The following is a 17,525-nucleotide window of genomic DNA, read 5'->3' on the forward strand; positions in this document are numbered from 1 at the left end:
ATGCATTGACAGGGCAGCTGTGGTGGTGGTGGTGGGGGCATCATAACGGGATTATGCGTAGGGCACCCAAATGGCTAGCGGCGGCACTGGGCTTAGCCCCCCCAAAAGTGGGAACCTAGATCTGCCCCTGGCCACGCATGTACACAAATAAATTACTTTACACAATGTAATTAGGCCTATGTGTGTTTATGTCATTTACGGATCCTTACCTCGAATTACTATCAAGTTTTATCAAAAACGTGCCTAATTCCTTTGCTTGCCCCTCGTCTATTAGCCTAATTATACCGGGAAGTTATTCCTTAATTCTCATCGTGAGAAATACAAGCCAAGGTGTCGCGTGAGAACGTGAGAAATTCTCTGTTGAAATGCATGAGTTTCACGGCGAATGAGTGAGACTTTAGTGTATTGTTCAATGTGTTATGAAACTAGAGCATTATGGTACAGGCTACTCGACATGTGTTCCATGTGAACTGCCTCAGTCTTAAAACAAATGCATGCAGTCTAAACATCAAAAATGTGTATCTTGTCTTTAGGTTGAGGTGGCCATCTAACTATTTGTCAAGTTAATTAATATTGCAAGCACTAAAATGAATAGACATTTATATCCTCCATCTTTTTGGAAATAAACGATTTAATCATCTGTGTCAGACAGGAAAAAGAAAAATTGTTGCCATGGAGATGACGCTTCTCCCCTTGCCGCGCGACAAGGCATTCTGGGTTGCGAAAAGCCTCGCTTGCTACTGTCATGGCGGCGCAGGTAGATGATAGCGTTAGCATCCATTAATTTCTTGGATTCTGTAACCTTTAACAGGAAAAGGATAAGAAACTCAGACATTTTGGTACATTTCTGGTTCCAAACAGGTTACTCAGGTGGACCTAATGTAAATTTTATGAAATAAGGTTTGAGATCCTCCAAAATTAGCTAGCTAGCTAAAGCTGGCCACGACGAGACTGAGACGTACCCGCACACATTTTCCAAAGAAGCTAACTCGAACGGTGAGATGCGTGTTCTGCTGTTTTTCTGAAAGCTAGTTAGCTACCGAGCGAATTTACAGTAGTGGTATGCCCAGGCTTTGTTAGCGTGCCATTACAGAGCAGGATGGTTACATGGATACATTGGATCATCCGTATTTGTCGTTCTGCAGTTGGTTTGCAAACATAGCAATGCTAACCAGACCAGACTGCTAAAACGACTGTCTTAAAAAATATCTAAGCTAGCTAGTTCGTAAGGCATCTTATATTAGCTTAGCCCGTAGCCCGCTATGTCAGCTAGCTAATTAGCTAGCTTAGCATTAACGCCAGCCTTAACAAAACCAGCACTGAGGTTCTCATGAATAGCGTTCATGAGAACGCGTTAGCTACCTACAGTGACTACAAAATAATTTAGCCTGTAAATTAATGGCCCGGTACGCTGATTAGTAATGTATTGAGTGTATTAATAGTCATGGATTGTAACCTGGACTGTAGTGGGATCACGTTATCCTACTAGCAAGCTATTATTCTATGGTGTAGCTAACTGCTGCGAACTATTTTGTAGCCAACTCACTAGCCTGAACCAAAATACTCGCCTTACTATAAAATAGTTATAGGGTCTATTGGTGCTAACATTGGCAATCTGAAAATGACAAACCTTGTTGTAAAGTGGCCTTTGGAAGCTAGCTACAATTAGATCAAAATGTATTTTGCGTATTTTCTACGTTTTGAATTAAGCCTACTTGACACAGACTTGGTGTTTAAAAAAGGTGTGATTTAAAGCCCATTATTAACCATGCAGTTCAAAAATTGACACTAACTTGGCTATATTCTTTGTACATGATTATTTTCTTTTTAAAAATTATATTTATTTTCCAGATTAACATCAGAGTGCTACTAGAGTTGTTGACAGTCACATTTCAAGCAACAAGAGCTGTTTCAGGGTGTGTAATCGGCCAGCTTTTGGCACCAAAGCAATGGAGTGTGCAGTAGACACCCAACCAGGTGAGTGACAAAAAGACCATTGAAAATCTGGAAGTCTGTTACCAGTCACCTCCTCTCCTAGTAGCTGCCATTTTCCGTGATTTGCAACAGTGGACTTACAATGAAGACGCTCATGCTCATCATGTGTTCCAACATGATATAACACAAGCTGATGTTTCAGTTCTCATTTAGTTTGCTCTCTGAAGGTTGTCTCAGCTGTGCACAGGGCCAGAGCCTCTGTTTGACGAGGTTTCTTAGAAATGTTGTTAATTGTTTCCGACACTCGGTGTTTAATTCCTGTGTGTAGGAGAGGAGGATCTACAGGAGAGAGACCATTCCACAGGAGAGAAAGTTGCCAACGAGGGCGGTGAGACGCCCCACAAGAAGAACAAGAAGCACAAAAAACACAAGAGCAAGAAGAAGAAGAAGAAGCGAAAGGGAGAACGAGAGAGCAGCTCTGAGTCTGCCCCCGAGTCGGACCCAGAGCCTCCACGGGCGATGAAAACAAGAGCCAGGTCAGAACACTCCCTGATAGAAACTGCACCTCATCAGGACACAGCAACGTCCAGTATCCGGCCAGCAATCAACTCACATATATATTTATAGGGACTGTAAATAGGGACGACATACACATGTTTAAAATAATATATATTTTCATTAAATAATTGTTGCTCTAAAACTGTTACGAATGACCAAAGGTTATGGTATTGCTAATTCATTTTTTGTTTGTCCATCCCAGAAGTTCTCTGATCTCTAGAACAATTTAACTTATTCTGTCTGTTTGTAGTGCGAGGATTGCACGACCAGCCATCTCTGCTTCAGGGGAGCCAGTTGATGCTAAGGAGGAAGGAACAAGGGACTTGATCACAGGTAGATGATTGTAGACACTTGTTGGATCATCAATTGGGTGTTTGATGTGTACTCCGATAATGGTGAAAACAGACCACATTCCTTTAAACTTTAGACATTCCAGTGGTTCAGTGTTTGCACAAACTCCTTTCCTTTTGTTTTAAGTGAGTGTACTTCAGATGTTTGTCCTCGTATATAAAACCTCCTTAAGCCTTTTATCACTGTCCTTGTAGATCCACAGGAAGTAGAGGGAGATGGCAAAACCAAAAAGCATAAAAAACATGCAGCCAAGAAGAGGAAAAAGAAGAAGAAGAAGGAAGAGAAGCAAGAGAGGAAGTCCCACTCTCCATCTGATAGCACCTCCGCTTCAGGGTCCGAGTCCGAGGGAGAAGGGAAGCCAGCAGTGTCTGAAGACAAGGCTCCCCCTGCAGCCAAGCTGTCCCCCATTCTGATCAAGACCAGGCGAGAGGACAGGCTACCCTCAGTGAACCTGACTCGGGGCCACACAGAAGAGGCTCCGGCTGTGAAGGGTGAGCCTTCGGATGAGGAGCCGCCAGAGGCCGGAGAGAAGGGGTCAGTAGAGGACTTGCCACCTTCTACAGATCAGGACAACCACCAAGCTGCCAAGGGAGAAGAGCAGCCAGGAAACGGCAGCTTCACCCACACTCAGGAGCTGCCTGATATCATCCCCAAGTTGGAAGGCTCACAGAGGGACGAAGCCAACCTGAAGGAGGCTAGTGCAAGCCAAAGGGCAAAGGTCAAGGACTGTAACCCTTCCAGATCACTGTCACGCTCCCCCATGCGCCCCGGGGCTGATATAAAAAGGTCTAGGTCCAGTGCCAGTGACTCACCGAGCCCCAAGCGATCCTCTGATCACCCTGCCTCTGACCGGGCCCGGTCCCGCTCCAGTCCCAGGAGGAGTCCTAAGACCAAACGGTCCTCGTCTCCCAAGGCAGGGCGTCGCTCTCCATCCCCTAAAAGGAAGCAGTCCAGATCCCCCAAGAGGTCCAGACGTAAATCTCAGTCTCTCTCCCCGAAGAGGGGCCGAAGCTCGCTGTCCCCCTCTCCCCGGAGGAGGCCATCCAGATCGCCCAGACGAGGTCGTAGGTCACCATCTCCGTCTCCAAGGAGATCTCGACGCTCTACCTCCAGGCCTCGCGCCGGCCGTGCCCGAAGGTCCAGAACCAGGTCTCCCCGACGGGTCAGCCGGCGCTCTCGAACCCGCTCGCCACCACGGCTCCGCCGTTCCACCTCCAGATCCAGGAGGTCTCGGCGCTCCAGGTCTCGGTCAGTGAAACGGGGACGCCGTTCCCCAACCCCATCACCCCCTCGCAGAAAAAGATCCCCGCCCATCAGAACTCGAAGGTCTCGGTCTCGGTCAGTCCGGAGGAGCAGGAGAACCCGCTCGCGCTCGGTCGTCATCCTGAGGAAGGGCCGGCGCTCTAGGACCCGAAGTCCCAAGAAACGAACCAAGTCCAGGTCCCCAGTTCGCAAACGGCGTTCCCCATCTCCCAGGCGGATCCGGGGCAAGTCCAGGTCACCGAGGACGAGAAAGAGATCCAAGTCCCGATCCACATCAGCACCACGCTATAGGTCCAAATCTCAATCACCTGCAGCTGGTGGCAGACGGTCCAAATCACCTGTGAGGAGCGGGCGATCAAAGTCCAAGTCCCTCAGCCGAGACAAATCCAAATCCAGGTCTGTGTCCAGCGACAGGCAATCAGAAAGTGTGTCTCCAGCTCATTCTCGATCTAGGACTCCTGCCAAGGACCACGAGTCCCCCGCACAGCCCGAGAGAGCTTCCACAGAAGAGCAAGTGGTCGAGAAGAGCCTCGTAGGGGCAGCAGATCAGGAGCTAGTGGGTCCAGCTGATCAGGAGCAAATGGTTGCAGCCGATCAGGAACCAGTGGTTGCAGCCGATCAGGAGCCAGTGGTTGCAGCAGATCCGGAGCCAGTGGGTGCAGCCGGACCATGGAAGCCCTTGCCTCTGGCCCCTGTCCCTGATTCAGCAGCCAAGTCTTCCTGCGAGACTGAGCTCACTGGCCAGAACAACAACCATAGCGCCTCAGCTGACACAGCCTCAGATAAAGGGCCAGCACAGCCGGCAGGGGAGAGCAGCCCAGCCAGCTCGTCTGAGGAGAGAGAGGATGCTGCCGCTGCTGTCTCCAGGTCTGGCTCTCCTGAACCCGGTGTGGAGCAGTCAGACAGCTCTGACCAGGAGACCAAGTCTTCTGGCAAGAAGACAGCCGCGGCGTCATCGAAACGTCAGACCTCCACTTCAGCGTCTCCCGCTAGGAAGAAGCTGTCCGTGTCCCGCTCACCTGCCCGCAGGAAGTTGTCACGCTCCACTTCATCTCCCAGGCGCTCCCCGTCTAAATCTGGAAAAGAGGAATCTAAAAGAAGAAATAAGTCCCGGTATGTTTCTACTTCTCTTCTAGGCTGTTTTGTTCTGAGACACTTTGTTGGATGTTTGTTTAGGTTGTTTCAACCTGGTGACTCACTGCATGTTTGAAAAGGATCTAAAAATAAATGTTTGTTGTTGTCGCTTTCGATGTTCGCAGGTCCAAGTCCCCTGTGAGAAAGAGAAGTTCCAGGTCTCCTGTGGAAAGAAAGAAGAGGCGCTCCAAGTCCAGGAGTCCAGCCCGGCGTCGCAGGTCTCGCTCGAGGTCAGCCGCACGCCGCAGGAAATCTCGCTCCAAGTCCAGACCCAGGACCAAGCGGTCCAGGTCCCGCACCCCACCTCGCAAAAGGAGGTCCAGGTCTCGTTCCCCAGGCCGCAGGAAGAGGTCCCGGTCCACAGACCGAAACAAGCGTTCAAAGTCCCGCTCTCCCGACCGCAGGCGGCGGTCTAGGTCTCGGGGGCGCCGCAGACCCGTGTTCCGGAGCCGCTCGTTCGACCGACGGGACCGCTGGAAACGAGAGCCCAGCCACTCCCCCATCCTCATCCTCCGCAAGCAGCGCCGCTCCACTTCGCGAGCGCGACGCAGCGCCAGCAAGACCCCCCCGCGTCTCACAGAGCTTGGTGAGACACCTGTCTTACACCCTCACACAGACTGTCTCACCCCCTTACACCCTCACACAGACTGTCTCACTGTCTCACTATTTTAACCCTCTTCAATACCCCTCCACAGCTACACACTGTCCACATCCACTCAACATATGTGCATCCACTTAATTTGTCTTCACTGACCGATTCTTCTTCTTCTGTCCATCCCGCTGTCTGTTTCAATCCCCTTCTGCACTCTCCCTCCAGACAAAGACCAGCTTCTGGAGATCGCCAAGGCCAATGCTGCCGCCATGTGTGCCAAGGCAGGGGTGCCCATCCCAGAGAGCCTGAGGCCCAAAGCCATCCTCCAACTGCCCCTTCCCACTCCATCTCCTACCCCCTTGTCGCTGCCCCTACCCTTGCCTCTCAACTTGCCCATGGGCATGCCCAACATGCCCAACATGCCCAACATGTCCAACATGTCCATGGGAATGCCTGGCATGCCCAACATGCCCAACATGTCCAACATGACCATGAGTGCTGCCATGGCCAGCATGACGGCAGCCACTATGACCGCGGCCCTCACCAACATGGGCGCGTTGGCTTCCATGCCCTCCATGCCCCCTCTGCCCACCATAACCAACAAGCCCCCTCCCTGCCTGGCACCGCCCACCCCCACTCTCAACCTGGGCCACATAGAGGAGGTGAAGAGGAAGGTCACACAGCAGGCCAACATCCACACCATCAAGGAACTCACCGAGGTCAGGGAACTTTTCGCATCCTAGACCTCTTTGGGTTAGGGTCTAATATTTACACGTAGATCGTACTCTCTTGGTGTGGTTGTTAGATGTCTCACCTCGGTGTGGTGCGTGTGTGTGTTTGCAGAAGTGTAAGTTGATCGCGGAGAGCAAGGAGGAGATGGCCATAGCAAAGCCCCATGTCTCAGATGACGAGTCATAGTGATGTCACCACCAAGATTTTCTCAAAGGTAAGAACCCCACACCTGTATGCACCATTAAGACTATTTACTAAACATGCAAGACTAGCCAAACAAGGCAAAGCTGTGACCAAACTTTTGAAATCTGTTAGTGTGTAGTTGTGTTTTATTAAAATATTTTAACATACCACGTTGACCATAACCTGTTGGTTGGGGGACTGTTTTTTTGACACTTTTTTTCTTTTCTTTCATGTGTTTTTTTCAGAAGCACGCTTCCTGTTTGATCGGAAATGTAGAAAGGACTGGGTCCCTGAGCTGGCTGTTGTGGCTACAAGCACCAAAGCCTCTGTGTGTGTGTGTGTGTGTGTGTGTGTGTGTGTGTGTGTGTGTGTGTGGGCACGCGCATGTTAGTATGTGTTGTTAAAGTTCACAAGAGACGGCTCCTCCTGGACAGTAATCACCTCCACCACCATTCTAACCCCACCAGTACTGTGTCTGTTGACCTTGTGTTACCTACCACTGAGGAGCCTAGAGTGGAGCTGTGTGTGCGTGTTTGAGAGAGAGAGAGGGAGAGACTGTGTATGTGTGTTTATAGCCAGTCCACTCATTCAGATTTTACAGTATTGCTACTCATACAAACAATACTGGGAGAAAATGACGGAAGAGAAATTAAAAGAAGAATCGGATGCTTTTCAAAGTTTTGTTTTGATGTTTTTTCTTTCTGCTATTTTACTTTTTATTCTAGTTATTTTGAATTGTGTTAATTGATGAATATTTCATGTCTCCTTTTGTGATATTTTACCCTGTGGTAGAGTGCTAGTGTTAGACTATTCCTGGTTACCTGATGGCAGATAGATTTACTGGAAACCTGTTTTCTGCCAGGACACCAGCTCATCAACACTTTAACAATTAATTTAGAAGGTTCTGTCACTTCTAGGGATCCTAAATGGTGTTTTCCTGTTTAAAAAAAAGGATGTGATTTTGGACAGTTTTAATGAAGATGCATTTTAGGGTTTCTTTGGTCAATAGGTAATACTTTGCTTGCTTTGTACATAATGTGTTGATGATTATTAAAGGAAACCACAAAATTACCAGTGGTCTTGTGATTCTTTTATATACCAGGCACTGAAGACTATTTTGATATGCTCAAAGTGGTGCTTAGATACATCTGTCATCCTGATCCACCCTGACCAGAGGTTAAGTGAGGGGAAAAAGGAAGAGCTGGATGCGTGGGATGAGTATCTAGCCAGGGTCTCTTAGTGCAGAGCTGGCCATTCCACATGAGCAGAGTCTCCCGTCCCAGTCATCGACCTCATCTTGCCCAGCTGCTGTTATTAGGCCTAGGGCAGACCCAGGCTTCTGCAAACTAGCACCTCCCCTGGGTCCTAGAGAATGCCTGGTGCTGGTCCTCCTCTGACATCCCTAACTACTGTAAAGGACAGGTACCCAAGTAGTCAAGAAACCTAGTAGTGAAGTGAAGACTTACTGAAATTGTCATTATTGAAGGTGCACTGGTCTGTGGGATGAACTAGCATACTTCGGGCTGGGTTTAGCAGATAGTGAGTCACGCATCAGATGAAACAAAATGTGTGAGGAGCACAGGAGGTGATGATGGACTGATGATGTAAGCTACTCTTCTATTCCAGAGACAATCTGAAGCTCCGATGTGTTTGAATGGCAGCACGCCTTACTGTCATACGGGGGATGCACTTTAGCATTACAAATCAATGCTGCAGGATCGATGATGGAATGCTTTCCAAACGCTCGATGGGTTTCTTTGGGACAGTACGGGCAGAGGGAAAAAAAGGGGTCACACACCCATTTTCCCCATACACACCCACATCAATTAGTAAATCAACCCTAGTTTGACTGTCGCATATCGGAGAACGGCGGTCAGAGAAGGAAGACAGAGGAGGACCAGAGGAGGACATGCCAGACTTTACTGATGAGGATCTGGACCAATACCTCCAGAATCAGGCAGGAGCTCTATTTGACACATTTTCTTTGTATTTACATGTTTGAGTTTGCATTTATGTATGTTTGTGGCGGCAAATGGAAAAGATGGGTTTATAATGGACGGGGTTACTATATACATTAAAATAAAACGTTTGTCTTCTGTGTGTGTGTATGTGTGTGTGTGTGAGTAGGTGGACCTGCGGCACCGCACAGTGAGTAAAAGGGTGGAGGAGGTTCTGAGTGTTGTCAAAGAACTTACTAGAGAGATTAGCGGAAGAGATGGACGCTTCCAGTCTATTGTCCAGGCTGGAGTCCACAATGAGAGCATCAAGGTACACGGTTACTTTGAGTGTATTGGAGTGCTACTCTCTTATGCTACTCTCTGTTTGATACCTTAATGCTCACATAATCACTTCCAGTGTATGTTTCTGTGTCTTTGTGTGTGTTATGTAGGACCAGCCAGCCATGTTGTCCAAATGGGCTGCTCTGATGAGAGGAAGATCTACATTCAACCCTGCCATCCAAGTAAGACAAGCTGTTTCGGTGTCTTTGTTCATGTTGATAGCATGCAGAAGAAAAATGCACTTTCACATACAGCATACTGAATATTTGTGTGTGTGCGTACAGGTCTTGACCCCTACCCTGATGTTGGTCAGTGTACCAGTCAGAGGGCTGCTTGGTTACCATGAGCATTTAACTCACCAGTGGAGGTACTACTCTCTGAGTGGATCACGTCTCCCCTCACCTGTACGTGAACCGGAGAAGCTCCACCAATGGCTGGAGTTGGAAAGCTTCACAAACTCTGCCCAGGACTGGCAGGACACAAGGGTGTGTGTAGAGGGCGACATTGTCCCGGCTAAGGTAGTCAGCCTCTTCAGAGAGATGCTAGACAACGCCATGAAGAGCTGTGGTCTGACTGGTAGGTCTGTCTGAGTAGTGTGTGTGTTAATGGTGGTCTGCATCTCCAGAGACACCAAAAAATTGAACCCCCCTCCTGCGCGTGCTTGTGTTCCCAGGTAAGGTCACCGTCTTGGAGTCAGTGGGCACGGTGGTACGTGTTGCCATAGAAACGGCAGAAGGCATCATGGAAGCAGAGCTTGTTCCCACAGTGGAGCTCGTCAATTATTGGCCGAAGAAAGCTCGTTGGCCCCGCCTACTGCAGCGGTGGCCTGTTGCAGAGAGAGCTCGCTGCATCAAGGTCGGCCTCTCGCTCGCTTCCTGGAACCTCATGTCGTGCACACATGAAACTGACCATTGAGTTGGTGTATGTTAAAACAAAGTTCACTTACAGGTTTTTAGTTGTTTGTTTGTTGTTCTCTCTGCAGTCGTTTGGGTTCAACTTAATGGCCACTTCTAATTACCACTGGCTGCTGTCCTTCTCACGAGCAGAGCAGGCAATGTTAGGGGCCATTGACGAGGATGGCGGTTGCCGTAGAAAATGTTACAGAGTCGTTCGGCAGCTGAAGGAGGATGTCTGGTGTCCCGGAAACAAGCCTGTCATCACAGCTTTCCACCTGCAGGTACTGATCAAAACATTTGTTCCTGCCCTAAGCCTTCCAAACTTAGTGAGTCTTCAACAAGTCCCTCTAACAGACTTGCTTCTTCACTAAATAGGCCACTGCCTTCTCCCAGAATAATATTTTTGCTTTATTCCTTCCACTCCATGTGCCTTACCTTTTCACCTCACACTCCTCAAAAAAACTATTATCCCTGTCTCTAGCCTCTCTCAGATCTCTAACCCTTCACCTTCTCTATCGACCATCTTGTTGTCTCTCAAATCTCTTTTCTATCTTTGCTCTGATGTTTCACATGTTCTTCCCCCTTTCCTCTCTCTCTCTCACCCCACCCCAATCCCCCATCTTCGGTCTGATCCCTCTGCTTCTTTACACTTCACCCCTCTGCTTCTTCTGGCTGAACCCTTCCCCTCCACTTTCTCACACTCCAACTCTTTCTTTCACCCCTGTGACTGACATCCCTCTCTTCCTTTTACCCCCACAGACGCTGTTGTTCTGGTGTTGTGAGAAGTTTCCCTGTGTGCGGGACTGGAGATCTATGAAGGAGTGTGTGTTGCGGATGGCTACAAAGTTGCACAAGTGTGTGAGCCAGCGTTACCTGAGGCACTACTTTGTCCGCTCCTACAACCTTCTCAAGTACAGCAACACCACCGAGCTGGATAACACTGCACAGAGGATCAACGCCTTCCTAGTAAACCCCAGTCTGTATGTCCACTAAACCCTGTGTGTCTGTGTGCCTGTGTGTGTGTGTGTGTGCGTGTGTGTGTGTGTGTGTGTGCACGTGTGTGTGTGTGTGTGTGTGTGTGTGTGTGTGTGTGTGTGTGTGTGTGTGTGCATGGGTGCACAGGTCTTTGTGTAAAGCAGGGAAGTGGCCAACTCTGTCTTGTTACCATAGTCTTGCCTTTGAAATCACAAAGATCACATTCAACAGCTTCATACACATAACTGACTTACATCAGGGTGAACAAATTAACTGTTTAGTTTTTTTATTCTTCTATGACAATGACATGGTTATGTATGTATTGATTTTGTTTGCTACTGGTTGTAATGTATTTCAATGTAATAGATTGTATTTTTTGTGCTTCACTGATATTGTTCTGCCCAGGGACTGTATATACAGTAGCTAACTCTACTGGTGTAATAATACCGTCTGTGGACCCTGACAAATAAAGTAATAAACAGCCTTAGTGTGAGTGTGTGTGTGTGTGTGTGTGTGCGCGCGCATGTGTGTGATAAAGAGAGAGAGAGAGAGAGAGAGAGAGAGAGAGAGAGAGCGTTAGAGCGTTAGAGAGGGATGAGGTGACTGGTAAAGAGAAGGATGGAAAGATAGAAGGCACGTTTAAGGAGACAGAGGACTCCTGAGAGGAGAGCGGATGGAGGGATTGTGGGGAGGAATATAAACGGCTCTGTACTGCAGCAGCCTGCTGACGTGAGGAGTGTTCCCAAACACAGTTACTGACTGCAGACAGCATTACCATACTCGCACACACACACACACACACACACATTCTCACACACACACAGTCAATGCCCCTGGGATTGAGCACAGCACAGTACTGCTTCAGGGCTCAGAGGAAACGAACCTTAGCCTTACGTTTGGAGTCCTGAGGATGAGACGTGAGGTCATTTTGTGACGAGGGTGTGTGGGGGTGTTTTTGTGTGTGGGGGTGTCTTTTATGTGTGTGTATGTGTGTGTGTTTGCCCGCTCAGGTCTGTTCCCTGCTCTCCGCTCTGACTGTGCCTCCAAATGAAGGTGCGTGTCATTGGCTGCGGGCTCCAACACTGTCCAATAGCATCTGGAGAGCAAGAGAGAGAGAGAGAGAGAGAGAGAGAGAGAGAGAGAGAGAGAGAGAGGGGGAGGAAAGAGAGAAAGAGATTGATTATTGTAACGTCCTGGGCCTTTTAATTCGTTACCGATTCTTACATCCAACCGTTTTTGCACTGATTGACGCTTTTATTCCGGAGAGTTCGCCGAAATATCCCGGGCACGTCGTTACTGCACGAGGCTCTGCGGTTAACTGGATGTAGTCTTGGGATTTCGCATTTCGTACACCGTGGTATTGTACATTTGTCATTTGAGATTTTACTGCAGAAACCAAAGCCGATACCGATGCCTTAGTCAGCGATGGTGATGTAGCTTAGGATTTCTTCTTTAGCCAGGACGCTGCTCGTGGTATAAAGAGACATTAGGTTACTATAGGTTTTATTCTGTGAAAATTATTCTTGTCAATTTTTGTTTCTTAAAAAAAATGTTTTAATATAACTGTTGATAATTAATTATAGCCAATGCATATCTGGAAAATATCCCGACAGTGTTGCTTGATATTGTTTTGGTCAGAATTCCTTGACGACTCTGGACTAGAATAATAATTAGCACCTGTTCTGGAATGTCACTGTATCTGGACAGTGACGAATTGTTACATCGACTCTATTACACTGCTTTCAGACCTGTGTGATAATTTTTTTATGGATAGGCTATGCGTTAGTTGGGGCCCCCAGGCGTATTTGAGAGACAGTGTCATGGCATGGCCATATTGTAATGGGCAGCAGCTGTAGCAGAAAGAAGGCCTACCCGTGCTTGCAGGTCACACATAACCTACCGCCTGTTCAGGTAGTAATTAGCTAAGCGTGCGTGCGTGCCGTGCTATGTCGTACCTCGTTGTCCCATGTACGGTTAAATGAAAGGCTGACATCTGCCGAGGTGACAACCAACCATAAAAACTGTGTTGTAGGATTAGCTGGAGACATGGAGCTTAAGTCAGTAATCAATGTTGTGCTGTCCTTTGAGACAGTGAGATATTGAATAGGCTGAACTATTGAGTTCATAGTAAAAAATTAATTGATAATGTTTGCCGAGTATAATATTGCACAAGTACCATCATGTACAATGTAAAAAATTAAATGATAGTATGCTTGTTTAAGACTGTCTTTATCCCTCCATTTCTTCTTCTCTCCCAGGATGAATATTGTGACTGTTGTGGAGGTGACCAGGAGAAGTGTGACAGCACACTGAGGCGAACCATCACGAGCAGACACACACACACTTTGATAGGCGCACACTCATGACTCACTTCTGACAAGCGACACACTCTGACAAAACACATTGACTCATACAATCTTACTAACACTCCTCACACACACACACACACACACACGCATAACAACAGGGTTCTGTGGTTCTAGGCTGTAGTATGGACAAAGCTGAGCAGATCTGAATGAGCGCTGGTCTCTCCTGGGTTCTAAAGGGTTAACCAGACCCCCCGTCCTGTGGTCAGCAAAGGACCATGTCGATCTCCAGGCACAGAAACCTCCTCCAACTCCCAGGGAAGCTTCCGGATCCAGCCGTGCCCTCCCCTGCCAGGCTGTGGCCTCTGCTCCTGTTGGTGTGTCTGCTACTGTGTCCAGGCGTCTTCAGTCAGAACGTACCAGTGATCACCACAGCCCAGGGTCAACTCCGGGGAGTCCTCAAACCGCTGGCGTCCGATCTCCTTGGACCAGTAGTACAGTACCTGGGGATCCCCTACGCCCGCCCCCCTACAGGGGATCGGCGTTTCCAGTCCCCGGAGCCCCCTCTGCCTTGGACCGGGGTGCGCAACGCCTCCCAGTTTGCCTCTGTGTGCCCCCAGTCTCTGGATGAGCGCAGCCTGCTGAGCGACATGATGCCCGCCTGGTTCACCGCCAACCTGGACATCGCCACCACCTACCTCACCCACCAGAGCGAAGACTGCCTCTACCTCAACATTTACGCCCCCACAGAGGAAGGTACGCACCGTGTCAACAACACACCCCCATGCACAAGAGTGGTTGCATCCTTGTTTAGAAATAAGTTGAAGATCAGCTGGCATAGCTGTTGCAGTGTTGATGTTTCGAAAGTGCAGACGCACAGGGGATCAGACAGGTGCCAGGGTCAGGGTTTAGGTTCAAACGAGGCATCCATTTGTCTTCCAGACATCCACGAGGAAGGGGGTCTGCGTCCAGTGATGGTGTACGTCCATGGAGGCTCCTACACAGAAGGAACTGGAAACATGATGGACGGTGGTGTCCTGGCCAGCTACGGAAACGTCATTGTTATCACCATTAACTATAGACTTGGAGTACTGGGTGAGATGTTGTTGTGGCTGTCATCATCGTCATCATCATCATCATCATCATCATCAACAACCACTAGATGCTTAGAGTACTGGGTGAGCCATCATCATCAACAACAACTACATGCTCAAAGTGTTGAGTGTACCTTAATTATTATCATAATCATCATTACTATCAAAGCTCTGTTCCCGTAGATATTGTCATTATGTATGGGTGTGTCCTGTTGTAATATGTTGTAAGGTAAATGGAGTGTGCTGTGTTGTTTTCATGGTCATTTGTAGGACTGTAATATGTTGTGTTTCCTCTCCAGGCTTCCTAAACGCAGTGACTATGGATATCATTTGTTATTTTAATACTGTTTGGTGTGTAGTGATATACTGTGTATTTTTCCCAGGCTTCCTAAGTACGGGTGACCAGGCAGCCAAGGGAAACTATGGTCTGCTGGACCAGATCCAGGCCCTGCGCTGGGTCAAAGAGAACATCCTGGCCTTCAGTGGAGACCCAGACAGAGTCACCGTGTTTGGCTCTGGGGCTGGAGCCTCCTGTGTGAGCCTTCTCACCTTGTCACACTACTCAGAGGGTGAGAAAGCCCTCCCTCTAACTCCTAACTTTACTTCTGTCATTTAAAAAATAAATAAAGGAACAAGGACAGACACCTTGTACTTTTTTCCACATCTCACGTGGCCATGGCTTCTGGTGTGATGCGTGAGTGATGCGTGAGCTCTTGTGTCTTATGTGACTTATGTTGACTTATGCTGTGTGTTCTTCTAGACTTATTCCACAGGGCTATCATCCAGAGTGGCAGTGCCCTAGCCAGCTGGGCGGTCAATTACCAGCCAGGGAAGTATGCGCGTGCCCTGGGGGAGAAGGTGGGCTGCCATCTGGATGACAGCATGCAGCTGGTTGCCTGCCTGCAGGAGAGGGGCTACCGTGAGCTGGTGGAGCAGAGCGTTACGCCAGCCAAGTACCACACCGCTTTTGGCCCCGTCATTGACGGCGACGTCATCCCCGACGACCCCCAGATCCTGATGGAGCAGGGCGAGTTCCTCAACTATGACGTCATGCTGGGCGTCAACCAGGGAGAGGGGCTGAAGTTTGTGGAGGGCATTGTGGACAGCGAGGACGGCGTGTCCGCGGAGGACTTTGACCTGGCCGTGTCCGACTTCGTGGACAGTCTGTACGGTTACCCGGAGGGCCGCGACACGCTGAGGGAGAGCATCCGCTTCATGTACACCGACTGGGCCGACCGGGACAACGCGGAGACGCGCAGGAAGACCCTGGTGGCGCTGTTCACCGACCACCAGTGGGTGGCACCGGCGGTGGCCACAGCAGACCTCCACGCCCAGTATGGCTCGCCCACTTACTTCTACTCTTTCTACCACCACTGTCAGAGTGAGACCACGCCTCCCTGGGCTGACTCCGCCCACGGCGATGAGGTGGCCTACGTATTTGGTGTCCCCATGGTGGAACCGACCGACCTGTTCAACTGCAACTTTTCAAAGAACGACGTAATGCTCAGCGCTGTGGTCATGACCTACTGGACCAATTTTGCCAAGACCGGGTAAGTACCGATACCCTTTAAAGTTGATTTACTTCAGCACCATTACTTCCATAACTGCGCCTTTTACTCAACCAAGACTGGAGGAGTAGAAAGATACAAACTTAGATATGTAGTATTTTTTCCTCTTCAGTCTCTGCCTCCTCTCCTGTGATTATACATGTCAGGAGATATAATGCTCACCATCATCAAGATCCCCCTTACTCCTGTCTATGGGCTTCTCATGGATGTATTCAGTTTATCTGATGTTGTTGGGCCGGTGGATGTGGCTGTTGTTGTGTTCCAGGGACCCCAACCAGCCAGTACCTCAGGACACCAAATTTATCCACACCAAACCCAACCGCTTTGAGGAGGTGGCCTGGGCCAAGTACACCCCCAAGGAGCAGCTGTATCTGCACATCGGCCTCAAACCCCGGGTCAGGGACCACTATCGCGCCACCAAGATCTCCTTCTGGCTGCAGTTGGTGCCCCACCTCCACAACATCAACGAGCTGCTGCAGTCCGTCTCCTCCTTCACCCACAGCCCCAACCCCCAGGAGGACACTCCCTACTCCTACACCAGGCGGCTGTCCAAAGGTTCCAGCTTTCCATCTTCCTCAATTGCCTTGCATTTCCCCATCTTCTTTTGAGACGTATTTTTCTTCCCGTGATACTTGTTTTGGGGTAGCTCTGTATAAACCTGTGCTGTAACAGGTTTTGTAAAGTTGGATGTTTGCCTCCACAGGTTGGCCCCCCAGCACACGGCAGGCGTCCCCCCCCAGCACCCCCCAGGCCCCAGCGCCAGCCCTCCATGCTGGAGAGCAGGCCTCCAAGAGCCCGGTGGAGGACTACTCCACAGAGCTGAGCGTCACCATTGCAGTGGGAGCCTCCCTGCTGTTCCTCAACATCCTGGCCTTCGCCGCGCTGCTCTACAAGAAGGACAAGCGCCGCCTGGAGCACCGCAGGCCACGCCTCCCACCCCGGAACGACGTCATCACCGCCACCGATGTGGCTGCCAGCCAGCTGCAGGCCGAGGGTCTTCTGTCTCTGCAGGTCAAACAGTTGGAGTGTGAGGCAGGCGTCCACACGCTGGACGAACGCAACGCTCACAACAACACGCACCACACGCTGGACACGCTCGATGCTCTGGATGGTATGGACACCCAGGACATCTACAGCACGCTGGACACAGTGCGCCTCACCTGCCCGCCAGACTACGCCCTGACCCTGCGACGCTCACCTGACGACGTGCCCCTCATGACCCACATCACCCCCGGCTCTCATCCTGGGACCCCCATGACCCCCATGACCCCTGGTTCAGTGGTAGGCCTCAGGCTGGGTCCTCCCCAGGGCTACAGCCCCTACAGCAATGCTCACCTGCCCCACACACACATCGCCGCACACACACACTCCACTACCCGTGTATAACCGCAGAACTACGGCGGGGGAGAGCAAAACAGAACAAATGTACCTCTAATACCCACCTGGATTCTTAAGGCTCAGTCTGACCCAGACCACACAGTGTTGCATGTATAGAACACTACGGAGGACAGGGGGTTCTATGCATCATATGACTAACCATTCCAACAGTTCACCCAATATGGCTGCTGATCCATGTACCACAGGCAACACTGCTTCTGACTAGAACGTCTGGTCGACCTTTTCTATAGCCACCAAGGATGACTGGACTGTTTCTCTGGC

At 49.6% G+C, this 17,525-nt stretch overlaps 3 protein-coding genes across 3 annotated transcripts; all 3 read left to right on the top strand.

Moving 5' to 3' along the window:
- The first annotated feature begins 711 nt into the window (after positions 1-711).
- On the top strand, positions 712-7,819 carry sona (SON DNA and RNA binding protein a). Its single transcript, XM_084689737.1, has 9 exons — positions 712-996; positions 1,852-1,977; positions 2,264-2,471; positions 2,744-2,826; positions 3,039-5,220; positions 5,367-5,827; positions 6,059-6,552; positions 6,677-6,779; positions 6,994-7,819. The coding sequence occupies exons 2-8, from the start codon at positions 1,950-1,952 to the stop codon at positions 6,749-6,751; spliced, it is 3,531 nt and encodes a 1,176-aa protein (XP_084545863.1). The 5' UTR covers positions 712-996; positions 1,852-1,949; the 3' UTR covers positions 6,752-6,779; positions 6,994-7,819.
- Positions 7,820-8,657: 838 nt separating this feature from the next.
- mab21l3 (mab-21-like 3) lies at positions 8,658-10,916 on the top strand. Its single transcript, XM_084689909.1, has 7 exons — positions 8,658-8,705; positions 8,876-9,016; positions 9,138-9,209; positions 9,312-9,603; positions 9,701-9,882; positions 10,010-10,204; positions 10,683-10,916. Exons 1-7 carry the CDS (start codon positions 8,658-8,660, stop codon positions 10,914-10,916), a joined length of 1,164 nt encoding a protein of 387 aa, XP_084546035.1.
- Positions 10,917-13,482: 2,566 nt separating this feature from the next.
- Positions 13,483-17,252, top strand: nlgn4xb (neuroligin 4 X-linked b). The gene is made up of 6 exons (XM_084688422.1): positions 13,483-13,960; positions 14,147-14,299; positions 14,682-14,867; positions 15,059-15,848; positions 16,132-16,421; positions 16,570-17,252. The coding sequence occupies exons 1-6, from the start codon at positions 13,483-13,485 to the stop codon at positions 17,250-17,252; spliced, it is 2,580 nt and encodes an 859-aa protein (XP_084544548.1).
- The last annotated feature ends 273 nt before the right edge of the window (positions 17,253-17,525 follow it).

This window comes from Hypomesus nipponensis, chromosome 23 (genome assembly GCF_054491055.1).
Source record: "Hypomesus nipponensis isolate SF chromosome 23, ASM5449105v1, whole genome shotgun sequence".
NCBI classification, from domain to species: Eukaryota; Metazoa; Chordata; class Actinopteri; order Osmeriformes; family Osmeridae; genus Hypomesus; species Hypomesus nipponensis.

Coding starts and splice junctions, on each gene's coding strand:
- mab21l3 (XM_084689909.1), top strand. CDS start 8,658: ATGCCAGACTTTACTGATGAGGATCTGGACCAATACCTCCAGAATCAG. Junction 8,706..8,875: donor ACCAATACCTCCAGAATCAG/GCAGGAGCTCTA, acceptor GTGTGTGAGTAG/GTGGACCTGCGGCACCGCAC. Junction 9,604..9,700: donor GAAGAGCTGTGGTCTGACTG/GTAGGTCTGTCT, acceptor TTGTGTTCCCAG/GTAAGGTCACCGTCTTGGAG.
- nlgn4xb (XM_084688422.1), top strand. CDS start 13,483: ATGTCGATCTCCAGGCACAGAAACCTCCTCCAACTCCCAGGGAAGCTT. Junction 14,868..15,058: donor CTTGTCACACTACTCAGAGG/GTGAGAAAGCCC, acceptor GTGTTCTTCTAG/ACTTATTCCACAGGGCTATC. Junction 15,849..16,131: donor ACCAATTTTGCCAAGACCGG/GTAAGTACCGAT, acceptor GTTGTGTTCCAG/GGACCCCAACCAGCCAGTAC.
- sona (XM_084689737.1), top strand. CDS start 1,950: ATGGAGTGTGCAGTAGACACCCAACCAG. Junction 1,978..2,263: donor TGCAGTAGACACCCAACCAG/GTGAGTGACAAA, acceptor TCCTGTGTGTAG/GAGAGGAGGATCTACAGGAG. Junction 2,827..3,038: donor AACAAGGGACTTGATCACAG/GTAGATGATTGT, acceptor CTGTCCTTGTAG/ATCCACAGGAAGTAGAGGGA.